This window comes from Perca flavescens, chromosome 8, assembly GCF_004354835.1.
Source record: "Perca flavescens isolate YP-PL-M2 chromosome 8, PFLA_1.0, whole genome shotgun sequence".
Lineage (NCBI taxonomy): Eukaryota > Metazoa > Chordata > Actinopteri > Perciformes > Percidae > Perca > Perca flavescens.
In genome coordinates this window covers 15,104,456-15,121,174 of record NC_041338.1, presented here as the reverse complement: position 1 = coordinate 15,121,174, position 16,719 = coordinate 15,104,456, and the positions used below count along the sequence as shown (strand labels likewise).

Here is a 16,719-nt window from a genome sequence, read left to right as displayed (position 1 = left end):
TGCCCTTCACGTTTTTGTAGGCCCAGTTAAATATGCAACTTAATTGTATACATATAGTGGGGGTGAGGGGGGGGGGTGTCCCTGCTGCATGTCTTTTTTAGGCACGATTAGCGTTCATTATTACATCACTACATCTGAAGATAACTAGCTGATGCTCGACCATGAAAACAACTAGCTAAGTTAAAGTGACGTATTCCAACTGTGAGAGTATTTTCCTTCTGACGTTACCTGCCTCCGGTGAGGAGTGTCGCTGTCTGCTCTAGTGCTGCTTGCCAAACGGGCTTTCTCTCTCCAGCCTCGGCGTGTCTCTCCTCCGCCGCTCTCTCTCACACACACACACACACACACACACACACACACACACACACACACACACACACACACACACTCACACTCACACACACACACACACACACACACACACACACACACACACACACACACACACACAGGAGACTACGAGCAGGAAGTAGAAAAAAAAAGCAGACAAATAAGGAAGTAAATGCTGTGGGATCGAAGCTGGAGCCTCTTATCTGCTGTAAAGTGAAAGTAGATCAGTCGACAGCTCAGTAACGTTAATAGAATTCAAGGCACAACGGCTGTGCTAAGGAACTTAGCTAGCTGTCAAGCTAATTTCTTCACTGCCCAGTGCCTCCACATTAACGTTATTCCAAAACATACCCTAGACAGGAAAACAGAAGGCGAGAAAAGACACACTCGAGTAAGTACACCGCAGTGAGATGCTAACTGGTAAAGCCCCACGGGGAGAGGGAGAAAATGCCTGTGCGTGTTTGGGTGAGGAAGCACCGTATTATTGTGTGAGACAGGAGAAATAGCAGAGAGCTGTGGTAAAAGAGGGGATGTTTTTTTTGTTATTATTATCTGCTTTACAGCCCTTTTTCTACCGGTTGTTTATGTCAGCAGTGGGGGAAGAGTAGCGATACACACACACACACACATAGCTCAGGAGAGAGGAAGGCTCCGAGGAGAAAGAGAAAATGAGGAGAGAGAAAAAAAGGAGTTGTGTGTGTTCTGTAAACAAGGCATGCACCATGGTCTCTCTTCACTCGTTCAGCTTCACTCCCGCAGAATTGAAAGTAAGGTTGGGAGAGGACATAATAAGACACAAACGGGCAAAACATGTAAAGGTTAGGGCCTGGTGAGGTGTAGATGGAGGTGAGATAAGAGTGTACAGCCCTACTTAGCACTTTCTGTTTGGGATTCAGTAAACAAAGTGAGTGTGTTTGTACACATAAGAGTGTCCCGTGACTGCAGATGTGTGTATTCTCCGTGCAAAACGATGTGTGTGTTTTTTGTAGCTCGTGTGATAGTGTTGCACTGGATGCCGTTTCCTGTGGACTTTGGCTCTCTCCATACATCATCTGGTGTGGGATATTATATCCCGGGGGGAGGATTAGTCCTGAGGATCTTGGACTTTCCCCTGTGCAAAAATAGGTGCCGTTCACAAAAGGTCACAGCTATTAATAACCTGTCTTCTACTCTGTGTGTCTCCTATAAGGACTTACGTCTCTTATCTCCAAAATTATAATCCGCCACCATGGATCGCAAAGGGGAACCCCAGGAAGGAGCTATGGGGCTGAAACACGAGGAGCTGCCGCAGATGGACGGCTTATGTGATGCGTGCGAGCCTGATGAGGCCCAGCCGGCCACACAAGTATGCCACACCTGCAGCTTTGCCTTCTGTTCTGTCCATGCTGACAGACATGCCAGCAGCACACGTCACCCCATAATGCCTTACAACCATGAGGTGACACAAGCTAATGGACTTGGCACCAACAGATGCTCCAGAGTTGGAGACGGAGCTGAAGATGTGGCTGGTGCCGAGAGGGCAGCTGGAATGGGCGTGAATCAGGAGATGGCGCCACTCGGTGTGGCAGTGGCTAATGGCGATGAGAGCGGCGACGCCGGGGAAAGGGAAGGAGCCAGGGATGGTGTACAGTTGGAGGGCGGGCTGGGTGACGGAGCTGAGGGTGCAGAAGCAGGGCGAGAGGTCGTGGCTGCCAGAGAGGCGGGGAAGAGGGACACTGTGACAGTAGAGAGACTGCGCTGCAAGGAGCATGGACAGGAAGGATCCCTCTACTGTAAACCGGATGAGAAGATCATCTGCGTGGTGTGTGCCGTGCAGGGTGAGCACCGTGAGCATGAGATCATCACCCTGCATGAGGCATACGTGTGGCAGAAGGTGAGTCACACACTTACCATGGCAGGTTTTTATGGTGAAACAGCTCTGTGTGTGATTTACCGTATGCCCTCAACTGTACTAAATCAAAACATCTGCGGCTCTGCAATGTATAACATAATGTATTCAGAGCAGCGTCTATCTGGTTTGCATTTAAAATTCAATCTTAAGTAGTATGTCAATAGCTGTAGGCCCTGTAGTCTTAAAGTCAACTCACCAGGGCTCTCTAAGAGCTCTGTGTAACTCATGATCACCCACATGACATCATTCATAAATTGATTCAATTACACAGCTACATAAATAATTCTGATGAAAACTGTGAAATGGAAATGAATCATTATGATTATCCCATTGTCCGTTTGGCTTGCTGCCAATCATGGCTTCACCCCGCTTCCATTTCCAGATGGCTTTTTGCCTCAGGTATAATAAATAGGTCCATGGAGTCACCATTCACTCATTCCGCGCGGCATTGCAGTTGGTCCAGAACGCCGGGCTGATGCTGCATTGGATTTTGAGAATAACCCCGTTATCGCACTGGGCTCAGTTCTGCCGAGCATAGTGTTTGTGATGATTATAGAACCGCTTAGAGTCCGATGTTATCAGCCCACTGAACGCATTCAAACTCACTGTGTTTTCGCAAACCTAGGACCAATTAACAGATGTGTGATAGCATCATGAAACAGGACTTAGTTTTGGATTAATATTTTGAACAGTCAAGGGTTTTGTTTGTGAACACTAAAATAAACGGAATCACAAATCCGGTGCATTTAGCTACAGCGGTAATGACGCACGTGGCGTGCTGACTGTAATTCACAGAGCACGAGTTTTGTCCTCTACCCTGTGGCTGAACATCTGAAAAAACTAAAGTAGAGCAGTGTAATACACTGCCTTACTTTTACATCATGGCCACATATGGATTGATGAGAGACAAAGAGGGTCACACACAGACACACACACACACACACAGCCGAAGGCCACAATATTTACTCTAAACCTACTCTAGCTTTTATCCTGCTTACCCTGTCAGTGTATTCATGTAAAAGAACCCTTTATCTCCTGGTGTAGTGATATGATGTCCCGCTGCTGTACATTGCTCTGAGCATGTAACATGTCAAAGTTTATGTAAAATTGTAGCCTGCGTTTGACTGGGGAGCTGTCAAGGATGTACCATGGCATTTTCTGTGTGTAAACATCTTCTAGAAACAGCAAAGCAAACAATATCGTCACATTGTCAATCCTGAGATTTTCGGGCCCAGTCTTTCTTTCCATAGAGTTATAAAACTGATAATTAAAGCATACGTTAATTTGGTGGTGCTCTTCTAAATGATGACCAGTAACCGAGCAACTCTGTGTACGTACGTGCTGTGTTTTATGTAGTGGCGGACTCTGCGCCACGGTGTTCTCAGGGTTCATACGTTTTGAAAAAAACCTGGAAAAGTTATGGAATTTGAAAAATGCAAATTCCAGGCCTGGAAAGGTTTTGGAAACATAAAAAGACCCAGAAAGTTTTGGAAAAGTCATGGAATTTTTTTTTAACACAGCATAATAACATGTGATTAATAAATGTATTTTCACGTCGTCTTAACCTCAACGTTTATTCGGGGAGCGATACAACCACATAAATTGTCATTCATTTTATAATTAAACCTCTGAGGGTAAACTTTAACACAGGTTTTTATTCTTATTGTATTATGTCGACTGACATTTTCAGCAACACATAGTCATGGATATTTGCCGAAAAAGTCATGGAAAAGTATTGGTTAAAATGCGTATGAACTCTGTGTTGTGTTTATTGTGTGTTTGTCTGCTCCACCTGTAGAGCAGGCAAGGTTATGACCTGCTGGGCTGTACGCAACAGATGGGTGAGAAGATCAAGACCAAGTGGACCAACCCCGAGGTGAGTGCAAACTCCTGCACACAGAACACTGACTTGAATCTTAACGCGAGTTACACAGTAAGGGCCATTTTTAGAAAACCCCAAAGGATTTGCACTCAACTGTTCTCATTTAGAAATGAGCTCTTATCAAATGAAATGAGAATTTCTCAGCAGCAACAAAAGGTGGACTTGACCTCCTCGCAAGCAATGACAGCAGTCTCAGCCAGCCTGACAAATGAACACTGCAACCCCTGCGGGTCAATTTTTTGGCTATTCTTCGTGTCATCTTGTGCAGTTCTTTATATTTTCAGTCTCCCCAGTTCGTGACTTTCCTAACTACGAAGTAGTGATGTGCGATACCACTTAATTCCTATTCGATCCGATACCAAGTAATACCCAGGCTGGTATTGCCGATACCAATACCAATACTTTTTACAATTTTTATTTGTTTGATGTGACAACTAGTTTAAAGTAAAGTAAAAACGTAGGCTGTAGGCTTGCCAATTCCAAATTATAGCTGCATAATGACAAGACAATAAACTACTCTCATATTATTTCATTATAAAGAAAATCTCAGAACAAACTGCTTTCTGTTAGCTTGTTGTAAGAATGCTGGGATTCTGGGGAACTCTTGAACATTAAAAAACTAAAGCCTTAACAACGTGAATAACTTTCCCAGTCAGTGATAACGCGACTATCACGCTATCTCCCTGTACCTGGATAACTTCTGCCGCTGCTGCCATATGACTCCCTGATTGAAGTATGTCTTGCCCTAGCACCTTGGGTCTTCTCGCCCTGGACCTCCTCCTCAGACTGACGCTATATTATATCATCGTATATTCACTCTTATGACTCAGATGTTTAGCGAGGTTTGTAGTGTTACCACTGTATTTCACTGTCTTTCCACACACTCCTGTGCAGTCTGCAGCCTTCTTCGTAGCCGGAAACTAAAGAAGGGCTGCTGCAGCGGCCGGCTCCGTCACAAAGCCGCGGTGCACACACAACTGACTGGCGGAAGGAGAAGTAGTTCCTTCCCCTAACCGGATATAATCAGACTTTTCTGGTGACAACAAGTTACTTATGATAACATAAAAACTCACTCCAAATTACTGAGTTTAAATATCGATCTTTTTATATGAGAATCGATACTAGAGCAGGAGACGTCGGGATCGTAAATATCGATACTTTAGTATCGATCCACACATCACTACTACGAAGCTGACAATTTGAAGATCATGAATGTGTGATTATTATTTATTTTTTTTGTCTCGTAAAATCTAAATTAGTTTTTTTCTATTTTTTTTTTTTTTTTTTATCAAATAGGTTATGTCTATAGGAATATAGCATCTGTTTTATAGTTGTTTAGGTTTCTGGTAAGGTTTGGAAAAAAAGAAGCCATTACTTATGGACTGACTGACTTTTATTTATTTTTTAATTTAAATTTTTTTTAATTTATTATTTTTTAATTTTTTTAATGAGATGACTATAATTTTAACGATGGTGTCATGAAAGGCGCTTTAAATGTATTATTATCATTATTATTGTTATTACTCATTTCTAAGTCAGCGGGTACAGCAGAAAGCACTGCAGCGATATACGTAGACACTGCAGCAGTGGAGACACAGCAGTCGAGAATGAGATAAAGAGGGATTAGAAAGAGATTATGTCATAAAGGCATTGCGTAGTAAACACGAGAGCCAATTATTTCAATCCATATATTTATCATGCCGCCCCATTCACAGATCACAGACATTGCCTATTGGGGTTTTGCAGCTATAATTCTTCTTGAAGCGTAGAAGTGATGGCATCATTGTTTGCTTACTGAGTCATGTCAATGTCAGGCTTCAGATGATGTGCTGAGTCAGAGGTTGTATTTTCAAATTGATTCTATATAGTCATAGTCATGCATAAAATAAGAGAGACATACAGAGTACCCTGTGGCTGTTTTTAAAGTCTTTTTGAACTTGTTAAGTTAACAAAAAAACCATTTTATTCAATGTAGGACTAAGAGAGTGGCTGTAATGTATATACTGTGTTAAATTGTAAGGGGTTTCTAATATGTTTACCCATTCTGTGGTGGATAAAATATTAAAGACACCTTTAAATACAGCGCAGCCCAATATAACACTAATACTCATTACTCATTAATGACTGCATCAATACTAAAGTTCACAACATTAGTATTTATTACAGGACTGTTGTATTTGACTGCATTGCAGTGTAGAAATATTTCACTTTTTCTGTTCACTTAAATCACACACACACACACACACACACACACACACACACACACACACACACACACACACACACACACACACACACACACACACACACACAAAGGAAAGAAGGATGGGGAGAAAGGGCTTACACACACACACTCACTCACTCACTCACTCACTCAACCCTTTGTAATAATGCCGGCAAGGTTGACCTCAGTTTTTTTTACTGATGGCACTTGTGCAGCCTTGTGCACATACCATGGTAGTCACTGAGGAATGGGGAAAGTGACAAGAATTTGTTTGTGCCACTCAGATTGTCTCAGTCAGTCATGTGAAACGACGACATGAAATAAGGGTCACAAGCAGTAGAAATTACCGTCACCCGTTTCCAACATTTTTGTCTAGCCTCCACCGGGTTGCCGTCTGAAAAGCAGTGGGCCTGGTGCATTTCGCACACAGTCGCCTCTCTCTTGATAGCAACCGAAACAAAAGCTGCAAACCGAATTTTCCTGACAAGTCAACCTTGAAAACAGTGGCTGTATTTCCATTACAAATGCCATAGCTGGGGAATGTTCTGCCTCTGAAAATAAAACCTGACCGCAGACAGTTGCGCGTTGTGCATTGAGAGATGTAACAGTGAGCGACAGGATCGGGTCTCAGCTATGGTCTCAGCTACTTACTGTCGACAGGGGCTGCAGCTGCTCTCTCAACCACCCCTGCAACGCCCGTTCTGCTTTATGCTCTGCTTTTAATACTTAGTCTGAACCCACTGGAGAGCGCTGGCACACAGGAGCATTGCTCAGTACCTGCAAAGATGTGACCTAAGTGGCATAATGTAGAAGGTTAATTTGACTGGCCTGAGAGAGATAACGCTTTTACTGGCAGCCGGCACCCCGCCCAAGTTCATGTCTATTATCATACTGAAATATCAATGCTGCCCCAAGGACTTCCTGCACATTTAGTCTGGTGCTGCTCCACTGTAGAGGTGCCGCGGGCTCGGCGAAACACTTACCTGCTCGCTCACAGGCCACTGTATAAGAGACCGTTATGTGTGTATTTGTCGGTGTGTCCTCTCCGCACTCTCAAATGTCAACGCTTCTTATTATGCATGACAGGCAACCATCAGAGTGACTGCTCCTGGTGTGTGTGTGTGTGTGTGTGGGGGGGGGGGGGGGGGGGGGGGGGGGTGGGTGGTGGTTGGTTAACTATTTTCGTGTGGTCCAAAAACCGGGAGCCCATTGTACTTGTGGGGTCCCGTCAGCTCTGTGGGGCCAAAATGCTGGACCCCACAAGTTTAAAGGGCTGTTTGAGGGTTAAGACTTGGTTTTATGGTTAGGGATAGAATTAGGTTATGGTAAAGGTTAGGGTAAGGGTTAAGGTTAGGCATTTAGTTTGGATGGTTAAGGTTAGGGTAAGGGGCTAGGGAATGCATTATGTCAATGACGGGTCCCCACAAAGAGAGTGCCACAAACGTGGGGGTGTGTGTGTGTGGGTGTGTGTGTGTGGGTGTGCGGACTGAAATTGGAGCAGGTTAAGTTGCGTGGTACCGACGTCCTAAAGGACTTCAGAGAGGAAGACGTGTGAGCAGCTGTCTGTGGGGAGGTGAAGGGTGCATTTAACCCTTAGCTGGTGTTTGCTCATTAAATCTAGCCCGCTTAATTATGTACTTTGCTGCAGGTGTGCAGCTTTAAATCTCTCAAAGCTCATATCTCCATTCTCCACCGGGGAATGGAATATAATGCAACAAAAAAAAAAAAAAAAACATTGAGGAGGCATACATATTAATAGAGGACCAAAGGCGTAATGTAACATAGATGGCCTAGATTGCTGCCTGTCATTCAGCCAGTCAGGGATGCGTTACCGATTGTCAAAGAGCTGGAAATGATACTCGAAGCATGTTGTAGCTTCAGACCAGGACAGCAGCTAGTAAGCAGATTTACCTCGCTCTCATGTTTTATTTACTCACTTTGTGCCGGGGCAGGGCGTCGTCTTGGACACACGTCGCCTGTGGAGCGGCTCTCTGCAGCTACAGAGAGAGGAGTCGGATATCTGAAAGCAGCATGGCAACATCAGCCCAGTAACAGATGTGTATGTGTGCCGTATGTGTGTGCAGTAGCTACATCCATTTTCCCTGCCTCATGAAATCTACAAGAGCAGCAGACACATTAAAGCTGTCTTAGGGAGCCGAGGCTGAGGCATGAAAAGACTTGGCTGCTGCCGTTAGGTTTAATTCATCCTGCTTTTTCTTGTCCTTCTCTACCTCGTCCTTTCCTTCCTCCTCCCTCCCCTTCCTCTCTCTTCCCCTTCTCATATTGCTCTTTAAGGCCGTCATTCCCTTTCTATCTCCCCTCACAGCATTTTAATTGAATTACTCTGTATCATTCCCCAGAAAGTTGCTTGGCTGACATTGCCTCACTCAAAACCAATAAAAAGGTGCTGGATATTGAAACTGCTATTATAAAACCAAAGGCCTTCTTTCTCATTTTTCTTCTCCCTCTTTTAACTTCCCTTACTTCCCCATATTATATTACTTTATATGACTTTTGGAGAGCTGCTGTTTCTCAAATGAACTTGTATTGCTGTGTTTTTGTTGGAGGTTTAATTGGAGAATCTAATTTCTGGAAGAGATAAAAGAGAGCGTGAGAGAGTAGTGTTCACTTGGAACGGGGCCACTGTTGCCAAGGGCAAGGACAGTTCAAATCCATTTACTCCTAATGTTCTATTAATGCTTTTTAAGCCTTTTTAAAAAAGCATCACACAAAACAGACCTCCGAATAAGCGGCAAGACTGGCTCTGATTTCAAAGAAAGTTAACCATTTGAACTCTGGTGCTCCCAGCATTCCACTTAAGAAGCATCAAATTTAGATAAAAAACATCCTCGTCTCTCTGTGCCAATTTAAAAATATATATTCTGCATCTTAATTTTTCATCACTTTATTGAAGCTGCATGATGCTTACATTTAGGGAACTATTCCACATCCAAGAAATACATCTAATTTCAAATAACCCATATTATGCATTTATATACACTGTTGAAACTTTGGGATTCAAAAAGAAATTGCAAAATGCCTTTGCCTTTGACCCACGTGTGGGTGTGGGTGTGGGTGTTGGTGTGTGGGTGTGGGTGTGGGGGTGGGTGGGGTTGAAAAGGTTAACATTAAAAGCTGAAGCTACTGTGATATTTCTCGATATTTTTGTTGATGTCTCACCAAAGTAATGCAAAACACTGTTTGTTTTTAGTTTTTTTTAACACGGCTATATTTCAATTCCCAAGGGCTTTTGTTCTTTTTCTGCAGTTTTTTTTTCATCAGCACTAATGAGTTGCACAACCTTTTTTTGTAGCCAGGCACAAAGTACACTACTGTGTTAAGTTAATTCTATTTGAGTGCATTTCTAGATTGTAATCAAGTAAAGTGTTAGTGGAAATTCTAAGAAGTGTTTTATTTTTAGTAAGCCACAGATACCACCTTCGTGTTTCTGAGGACACATTTTCAGTCACAAGGATTTATTTTTTTCCCTTGGAATTTCAACGTTCACATCTCCAGTATAGTGTCCATAAAATAATGAAATCAAGGTTGAAGTCGGCATTTTTTGGTTAAAGCGACCATTTGGGTAGACAAGGCATGCCTGCTGATGACATTGCAAATATGAGGTCTGAACTGACATGCCTTTTTAGCATATGCTTGCAGCACCTTCATTCCTGAATTTCTTCGATAAGAACGGTTCTATAGTGACAATACAAGAAGGCAACATTTGTTTGCTTGCCTAACGTCCTACCTTTGCTTGAAAAAGAAATTAGCTTTCTCAATCTGCTAGCCTGATGTCTTTCCTCTGGCTGTGGCTGTCTCTCTCTCATCCCCCGTCCTTACTCTAACTCTGCCCTTGTAGGCAGCGTGCCGCTGTCTCTCCCGAGGCCTCATTTCGTGGCCTCAGCTTGCAGCAATGCAAATGAAGATTAGCACGCATGAATGCTCCTTCCTCACTAGCTGGATACTTTCTCAGAGAAACTCTGACTGAAAGGTCCAAGGGCGGAGGGCTCCTGCTCCACATACACAAAGAGCACTGATCCAGGATCAAGCCTCCCATCTGCCACCCAGGCCACAAGGACTCTGAGAGGGCGGGGGCTCTATGGATGTCCTGGAGATGTGGTGATATGATGGAATGTGTCAGTTTAATGACAGACACTAAAGATGTTGCAATTCTGTCCGCCCTATTCATGTTGTAGCTTTGCTCTCTCCTAGCATTGTTCTTTATGATTTATGCTGCTTTTGAAACCTGTTGTGACCCCAAAAGAACAGAATATGCAGATACAGATGTTCTTTTTAGCTAATTTGTATGTACTGAATGACTTATTTGTTTAGTTAAGATTATGTCATGTAAAGTTAAATGAAACTGAATACATGATTGATAAGTGATGACAAGTAAGGTTGCAAAGGGGTGGAAATTTTCCAGAAAATTAACCTAGGGAATTTTGGGTAATTCATACAAACTCCATCTTATACAAACATAAATATAAACATTTTGTTTTGTAATAAGCAGACAGACATATACAGTGAATACAAATGTTGAGTGGGTTTTGCCTCAATAGCCCTGCGTAAACCATTGACCTTTTAGCTTAACATACGACGGTAGCTGCCTTTGATTTACTATGGTTATGGTTATATGCGTGCTAAGCTAACCATCAGCGCTGTCTATTGTTTCCAGCCTATCAAGAAGAAGTGGGCTATACAATTAACACAGCAATGAGTTATGTATAAAAAAAGAACAAAAACTTCTGTATTTTAAAAACCAAATGTTGGCAAGTATGTAGTAGCCTATGCTGATTACTGTGTGCGTCATGTTATTGACGAATATAGGGAGGACATTCAACTGAAGTTGCATTAAATCAGGTTGGTTTAACCAAGATTATAATGCAAGATGTTTTTGTTTTTTTTCAACTACATTTAAGTTCCCTGTTAAAGACTAACAGTATTATGACAAGCAATATTAAAAATATCCACTTTATTCCCATTAATTCCCGTTAATGCCCATGGAAAGTTTCCAACTTTGAAAATTCCTGGAGTGTTGCAACCCTAGCGATGAGTGACAATCTGTTATCACAAATGTTGCCCCATTTGAGTAGAATTAGCGAACTGACTCAGTATTTTTATTTAAAAAAGAAGATTGTATTGTAATGTCAAGTTACATAGTCTGGCTTTAATTCATGGATAGACTATATAAAAGAAATTGCTAAAATGTAACTTCCTCAGTATTCATGGTGGTAGCTGAATGCTAAAGATACGCCTGACATGGCATTAACTAATGAAGTAACTAATGCTACTGCTAGCGTTTAATGAAGTCCTACTGTAGCCTATGTCATTGAACAAACTGACCGACGGACACATTCCACTTGGCTAACTGATTATGAATGTAAATGCCGAGCAGATTTTAAAGCTTTTAAAAAATAATATTTGAGGATTATTAAGGATTATTTAGATTTGCAGGGGAATTGGACTTCAATGTTGAATATGTTAATCCATCTTGTTGTCCATGACACCTCAATCAGAGAGACATCAAAACAGGAGGAACAGCTTTAGCATTAAGTGTCCCACTACGAAACAAGGTAGTAAATGCCTTGTCATTTCTTTCATTTTTAAGTCTGCTCACATTTAAAAATAAAAAAGGTCTTTTAGAAGATTTAATCAGCCTATATTGTAATTTTGTAGGATTTATTACATCTGAGCACTTCCTTCTATTGCTTTGTGCGTTAAAGTATGAGAACTTCCAAAGGCATAGGCAAACAATGCTTCATTCTTTCCAGTCTTTCACACTGACGGACGCATTTCACTTGAATTTCTGGACAAGGAATGGAACACATGCTAGTCGAAGGCAGTTGCAGTCTGTTGTTCCTATTTCAATAGACATATGTTCAGGGTATTGATTGTGGTGAAGCAGCAAGAGAGAAACGCGGCTCTTTGCTTTCCAATTAGATGTTAACTATGTCTCTCTGTCTAATTCAGAATGAACAATCTGCACGTTTCTTTCTGCTCATACAAAGAAAGTAAATTAAAAATGTTACTTCTCACGCTTTGTTTAATGGCCAATTTGGAGAATCTGATTGCTTGTGCAGAAATGGCATATACACGATAAAACTTTTGGCCCCCCGGCGCCGTGGCTCTGCCAACCTCAGTAAAGACTGATGATTCCTTGCTTCTCTGGAGAGAGGGAGGCTGAAGGGAAACACGATAACATAGATGGAAAGGAAGAGAGGGAAGTTCTGCTAAAGGGAACAGGCAAGACCGAGCAGCTGTTTGTGGATTGAAGCCTTTATAACCTATTCAGGAGCAGAGATCCTAACGAGTGACTTTGGGTAGTTTTATCTCTGTGCTGGAGGTGGAGCCATCTCAGTGGGAATGATTATAGGGAGACGTCTGTTTATTGAGATGTTTTCCTAATGAGTCCTAGCTACAGAGAGCTTTGTCGGGGAAAAGGGAAGGTTATCTTAGTGAGCTGTTCAGTTGCCTTGAAAGCCAACAGATGGCTTGCTGTGGTAGAAAGAGCCTCTGAGGTCTCTATCTACAGATGGGATGCATGGAGTTTACCTACAGGGGATCGACTTCATCCTATCAATTAGCTGTGGCATGACAGAGACCAGTGGGCTTATTTAAATAGTATTCACATGTTAAAGTAAAAGACAGAACTTTGTGTGGCCCTGCAGTCATTCCATATGCATTTCTCTTATTTTGCATCTGGATGTTTTTTGAATTGAATTTATACCCTTACAATTTCACTGTTTCCTCATCTCTACTTTTACTTTTTTGTTTTTGAGTTTTAACTCTATAACTGCTTCTGTTTTCTGAGTTAATTTCAATATTTTATACCTACACTGAAGTAGTTCATTCTGGTAAATTTGAAACGGCAGCCCAGTATCTCACACTAGGGGTCGGGGGTGGGGCGGGGGGGGATCGATACATCACAGGATTGGGCTATATTTCGTGGCAATACCGTATCGATACATGGACGCCACGTATCAATCTTTTAATGTATAAAATTGCATATGACAATTTAACTTTTTGGTCAGTCTGCTTCATAATCCCATTTCGCAGCAATACAATTGAAGTGAGATAAACAAACAGAGACATTTATATTTTTAGATAAAACAAAGTTGAAAAAGTTTTATTTTGGGGACATCATTTGAAGTTGGAAAAAAGGTAATGCATTATGTATGTATATATTGTATCGCAGAATATCGCAATATGTTTAAAATTGCAGTAATATTGGACTTCGTCTACCTCAGTCCGCCCAGTTCATTCCTTCACTCATGCGCTCTTCCTCTCTGGCTCCTGTACCTCCTCGTCTCTTAGATGTCAACAGAGGAGCTGGAGGCGTATGTGAACAGCCAGTTTGACGAGCTCCGCAAACTGGTGCGTCTGGAAGAGAAGAGGACCCTTCATCTGGTTGACCTCAAAGAGGCGTTCCTGACAGCATCCGCTGCTGAGAAAATCGCCGAGATCTCCGTGGAAACCGAGCGCCTGCAGGAAGAGATGGACAACATCACACACCAGCTGTGCCTGCTGGAGCGAGCTGAGGCGTTGGGTCCTGCTGTGGCAGCGCAGGCACTCGCAGCAGCACCAGCCCACCGGGTGCAGGTGAGAAGAACCGTCCTTCCTTATTATCCTATACCCCTTCGGTAACACTTTATAATATCCATCGCTAATAAAACGTTATCGGTGCTCTAAGCGATGGGTGACGGCACTTCTTGTTGACGTTCACAGTATTTTCAAACAAAACGAGGCTAGCTCGCCCCTTCCTCCTTTAAAATTGATAGTTAATTAAACTTAAATTAATAGTTATTTTACTGTTAACTAACAACAAAATGATAATTAATAATGTTTAGTAATTATTAGTTATGCTTTAATTTGTTATTTTAACAATTTATTGTTGTTCACATTAAAATATGTGATATATTAACATTTTGTTAAACCTACATTGTGTAATTTCTTTAGTTGATTCTTAGCAAAACCCCTTTGTTCTTTCACAAATATGTGCTCATTCATGTGTAATTACTTCCACCAACTAATCTAAGTGTAGAATCTGCCATTCAGAATCATTTAGAGTCGCTCGAATGACGGCCGGCATGTTGCGCCTCCATCTTTAAAATACATTGGCCAAAGAGGGACATACCTCCGCCTTTCGCGCTTTTACACTCAGTGGCACCGTGACGAATGCCAGCGGGAGATTACTCGCCAGGGAAGCGAAAAAGAGAATTAAAACGACAACGCGACAGGCAAAGCAACAAGACCAATTGGAGTGGCTAGAACAGCTGCATGTAAACGATGGAGATACGAAGAGCCAATTTGGGGTTCGGCCACCGTAGTTGAAATACGCTCGGAATGGGAGGGACTAGAAAGTAATATTCAGTTGGTTGTCATATTCAATTTCACCACTAGATGGGAGAAATTCTTACACAATGTAGCTTTAATGATTAAGAAATTGTACATAAACCGTCAAACATTATTTGGCCAAAAATAGATTTGATGGGGCCAAATTAATGTTACTTGATGCTTTATAAACCATTTACTAATCATTAACTTATTATTATAAGCATTAGTTTGCAATTTTATAATAGCCATTCAAATAATGTTTATAGACGGTTTACAAAACAATTGTTAACCACTGACAAAGTATTAACTATCTATCTGAAGTTATAAATGTATTATTGTATATGCCACTAAACTAATGATAAAATAACATTCATTATAACATTACTAATAATTAGTATACATTATAAATCATAATTTTATTGTCCTTTTAACATTAAAATACCTTTTGACTAAAGATGAATTAAGTATCAATTTACTATTTATTAGTGATGGTTATTATAAAGTGTTACCCATACTGTTGCTTTACAGTTTCTTCGGTCTCACACACTAGACTAGTCATAAGTCTGTAGTTAAAGGTGTTGGCTTGCTCAAATGTGGCCCTCTGAATCTAAAGGGGACTTCTCTGCGGAAGTAATTAATGAGGGTTTTTCATCCCAGTTAAAATCTGTGTTTAGGACAGGCTTTTAAAACTTTTACACTTTAACATTATGTGAATTTGTCTAACCAATTATACTGGATCCACTTGAGTCCGAGGTGGGAGCTGGTTTCAAAGTGGATATCAAGTCTTTTAATTAACGTAGCAGTCTTAGCCTGCTGTGAACAAAATTTGACTTGAAAGCGGTTATCAAAATGAATAAAAACCCATTGCATTAGATCCGGAGGTCCACCTTAAATGATAAAACCATCACATCACAAGGTCTCCTGAGAGCACTTTGAAAGAACACAAACAAAACAGGGTCAACGATTAATTATTGAAAACTTGAAATGGTCCGTTGCCAAAGTTGTTACTAAGGTCAGCCTTGTAAAACGGGGCACTCTGGCCTTGTTAATAAACAACTAAAAACCATTTTCCAGCCAGCAGAAAGCTGTTATGTTGCTAGTCATGTGTGTCTGACTGTACAGTGCATGCTGCACTTAAGTTATTATTTACCATTTCTAAACATTGCTTAGGCAGTAGCACCTCATCCTGTCTTCATTGGCTTGTGATGCGGCCTAACGTCTTGCTTGTAAGGACCTGGTGCTTTGCTTAAAGACACCTAAGCAGGGTGGATGCTTACAGCCATGGATGTTTGATCCCAGGCCTTCAATTTAAGGGATTATCTTTGTAATGACTGTGGCATCTCCTGCATAGTCATTATGGCAAACAGGAATATGGTAAACAGCTTTGTTCCAAATTAAAGTGGAGGCCGGCTGTATTTATCTGGGAGAAAACTATGTTCATGTGGGGAAATGCAGTTTTCCTTTGATACAGTCAGCTGTGTCACTGTTATACATGTAGTTAAATGCAAATACATCCTGAGCTGTAGGCCGATGAAGTAGAAGTGTAACTATGTTTGTGTCCTCTGACTACAGTATTTGTCAGCTATGAACACAGCAGATGGGTACACTGTTCCTTTTTTTATTATTATTTATTTTCTTTATTTTACATACCAGCCCGTTAGTCAGAGTCAGGTTCTCATGCCAAAGTACTGAAGCATGTGTGCAGGCTACAGTACATAATTTATATACATTTACACGCACAGTAACACAGCCAGAAGTACAAGCCGTGCCAACGCACTTACGTCACTTCAGATTCTGCAGCACTCAACTCCCTCATCTCTCATTGGAACATGAAAGTGGAGGCTTTTACTGCGTATAGATCCCAAATTAAAACATCCCATTGGTCCATTTGTCACTCTATACTTCCATCACCACAGTCAGGAAAAGAGGTTTGAGTGTTCCCTAGTGATGCTACACAGGACCATTGAGGCTGCAGTAATGGTGGTGGCTGATGTGCAGATTGCTTTTCTAGCTGAGAAATGAATCCATGGTGGGCCAAGTTCATTAAGGCCATAATTG

At 41.6% G+C, this 16,719-nt stretch overlaps 1 protein-coding gene across 1 annotated transcript in view; it reads left to right on the top strand.

The window, feature by feature from the left end:
• The first annotated feature begins 422 nt into the window (after window positions 1-422).
• The window catches only part of trim44 (tripartite motif containing 44), a 53,221-nt gene continuing 36,924 nt past the window's right edge, over window positions 423-16,719 (top strand). The window contains exons 1-4 of the mRNA XM_028585162.1: window positions 423-721; window positions 1,520-2,203; window positions 4,020-4,097; window positions 13,642-13,926. Coding sequence (XP_028440963.1) covers window positions 1,559-2,203; window positions 4,020-4,097; window positions 13,642-13,926 — 1,008 coding nt within the window. The 5' untranslated portion in view covers window positions 423-721; window positions 1,520-1,558. The remainder of the gene's footprint in view (window positions 722-1,519; window positions 2,204-4,019; window positions 4,098-13,641; window positions 13,927-16,719) is intronic.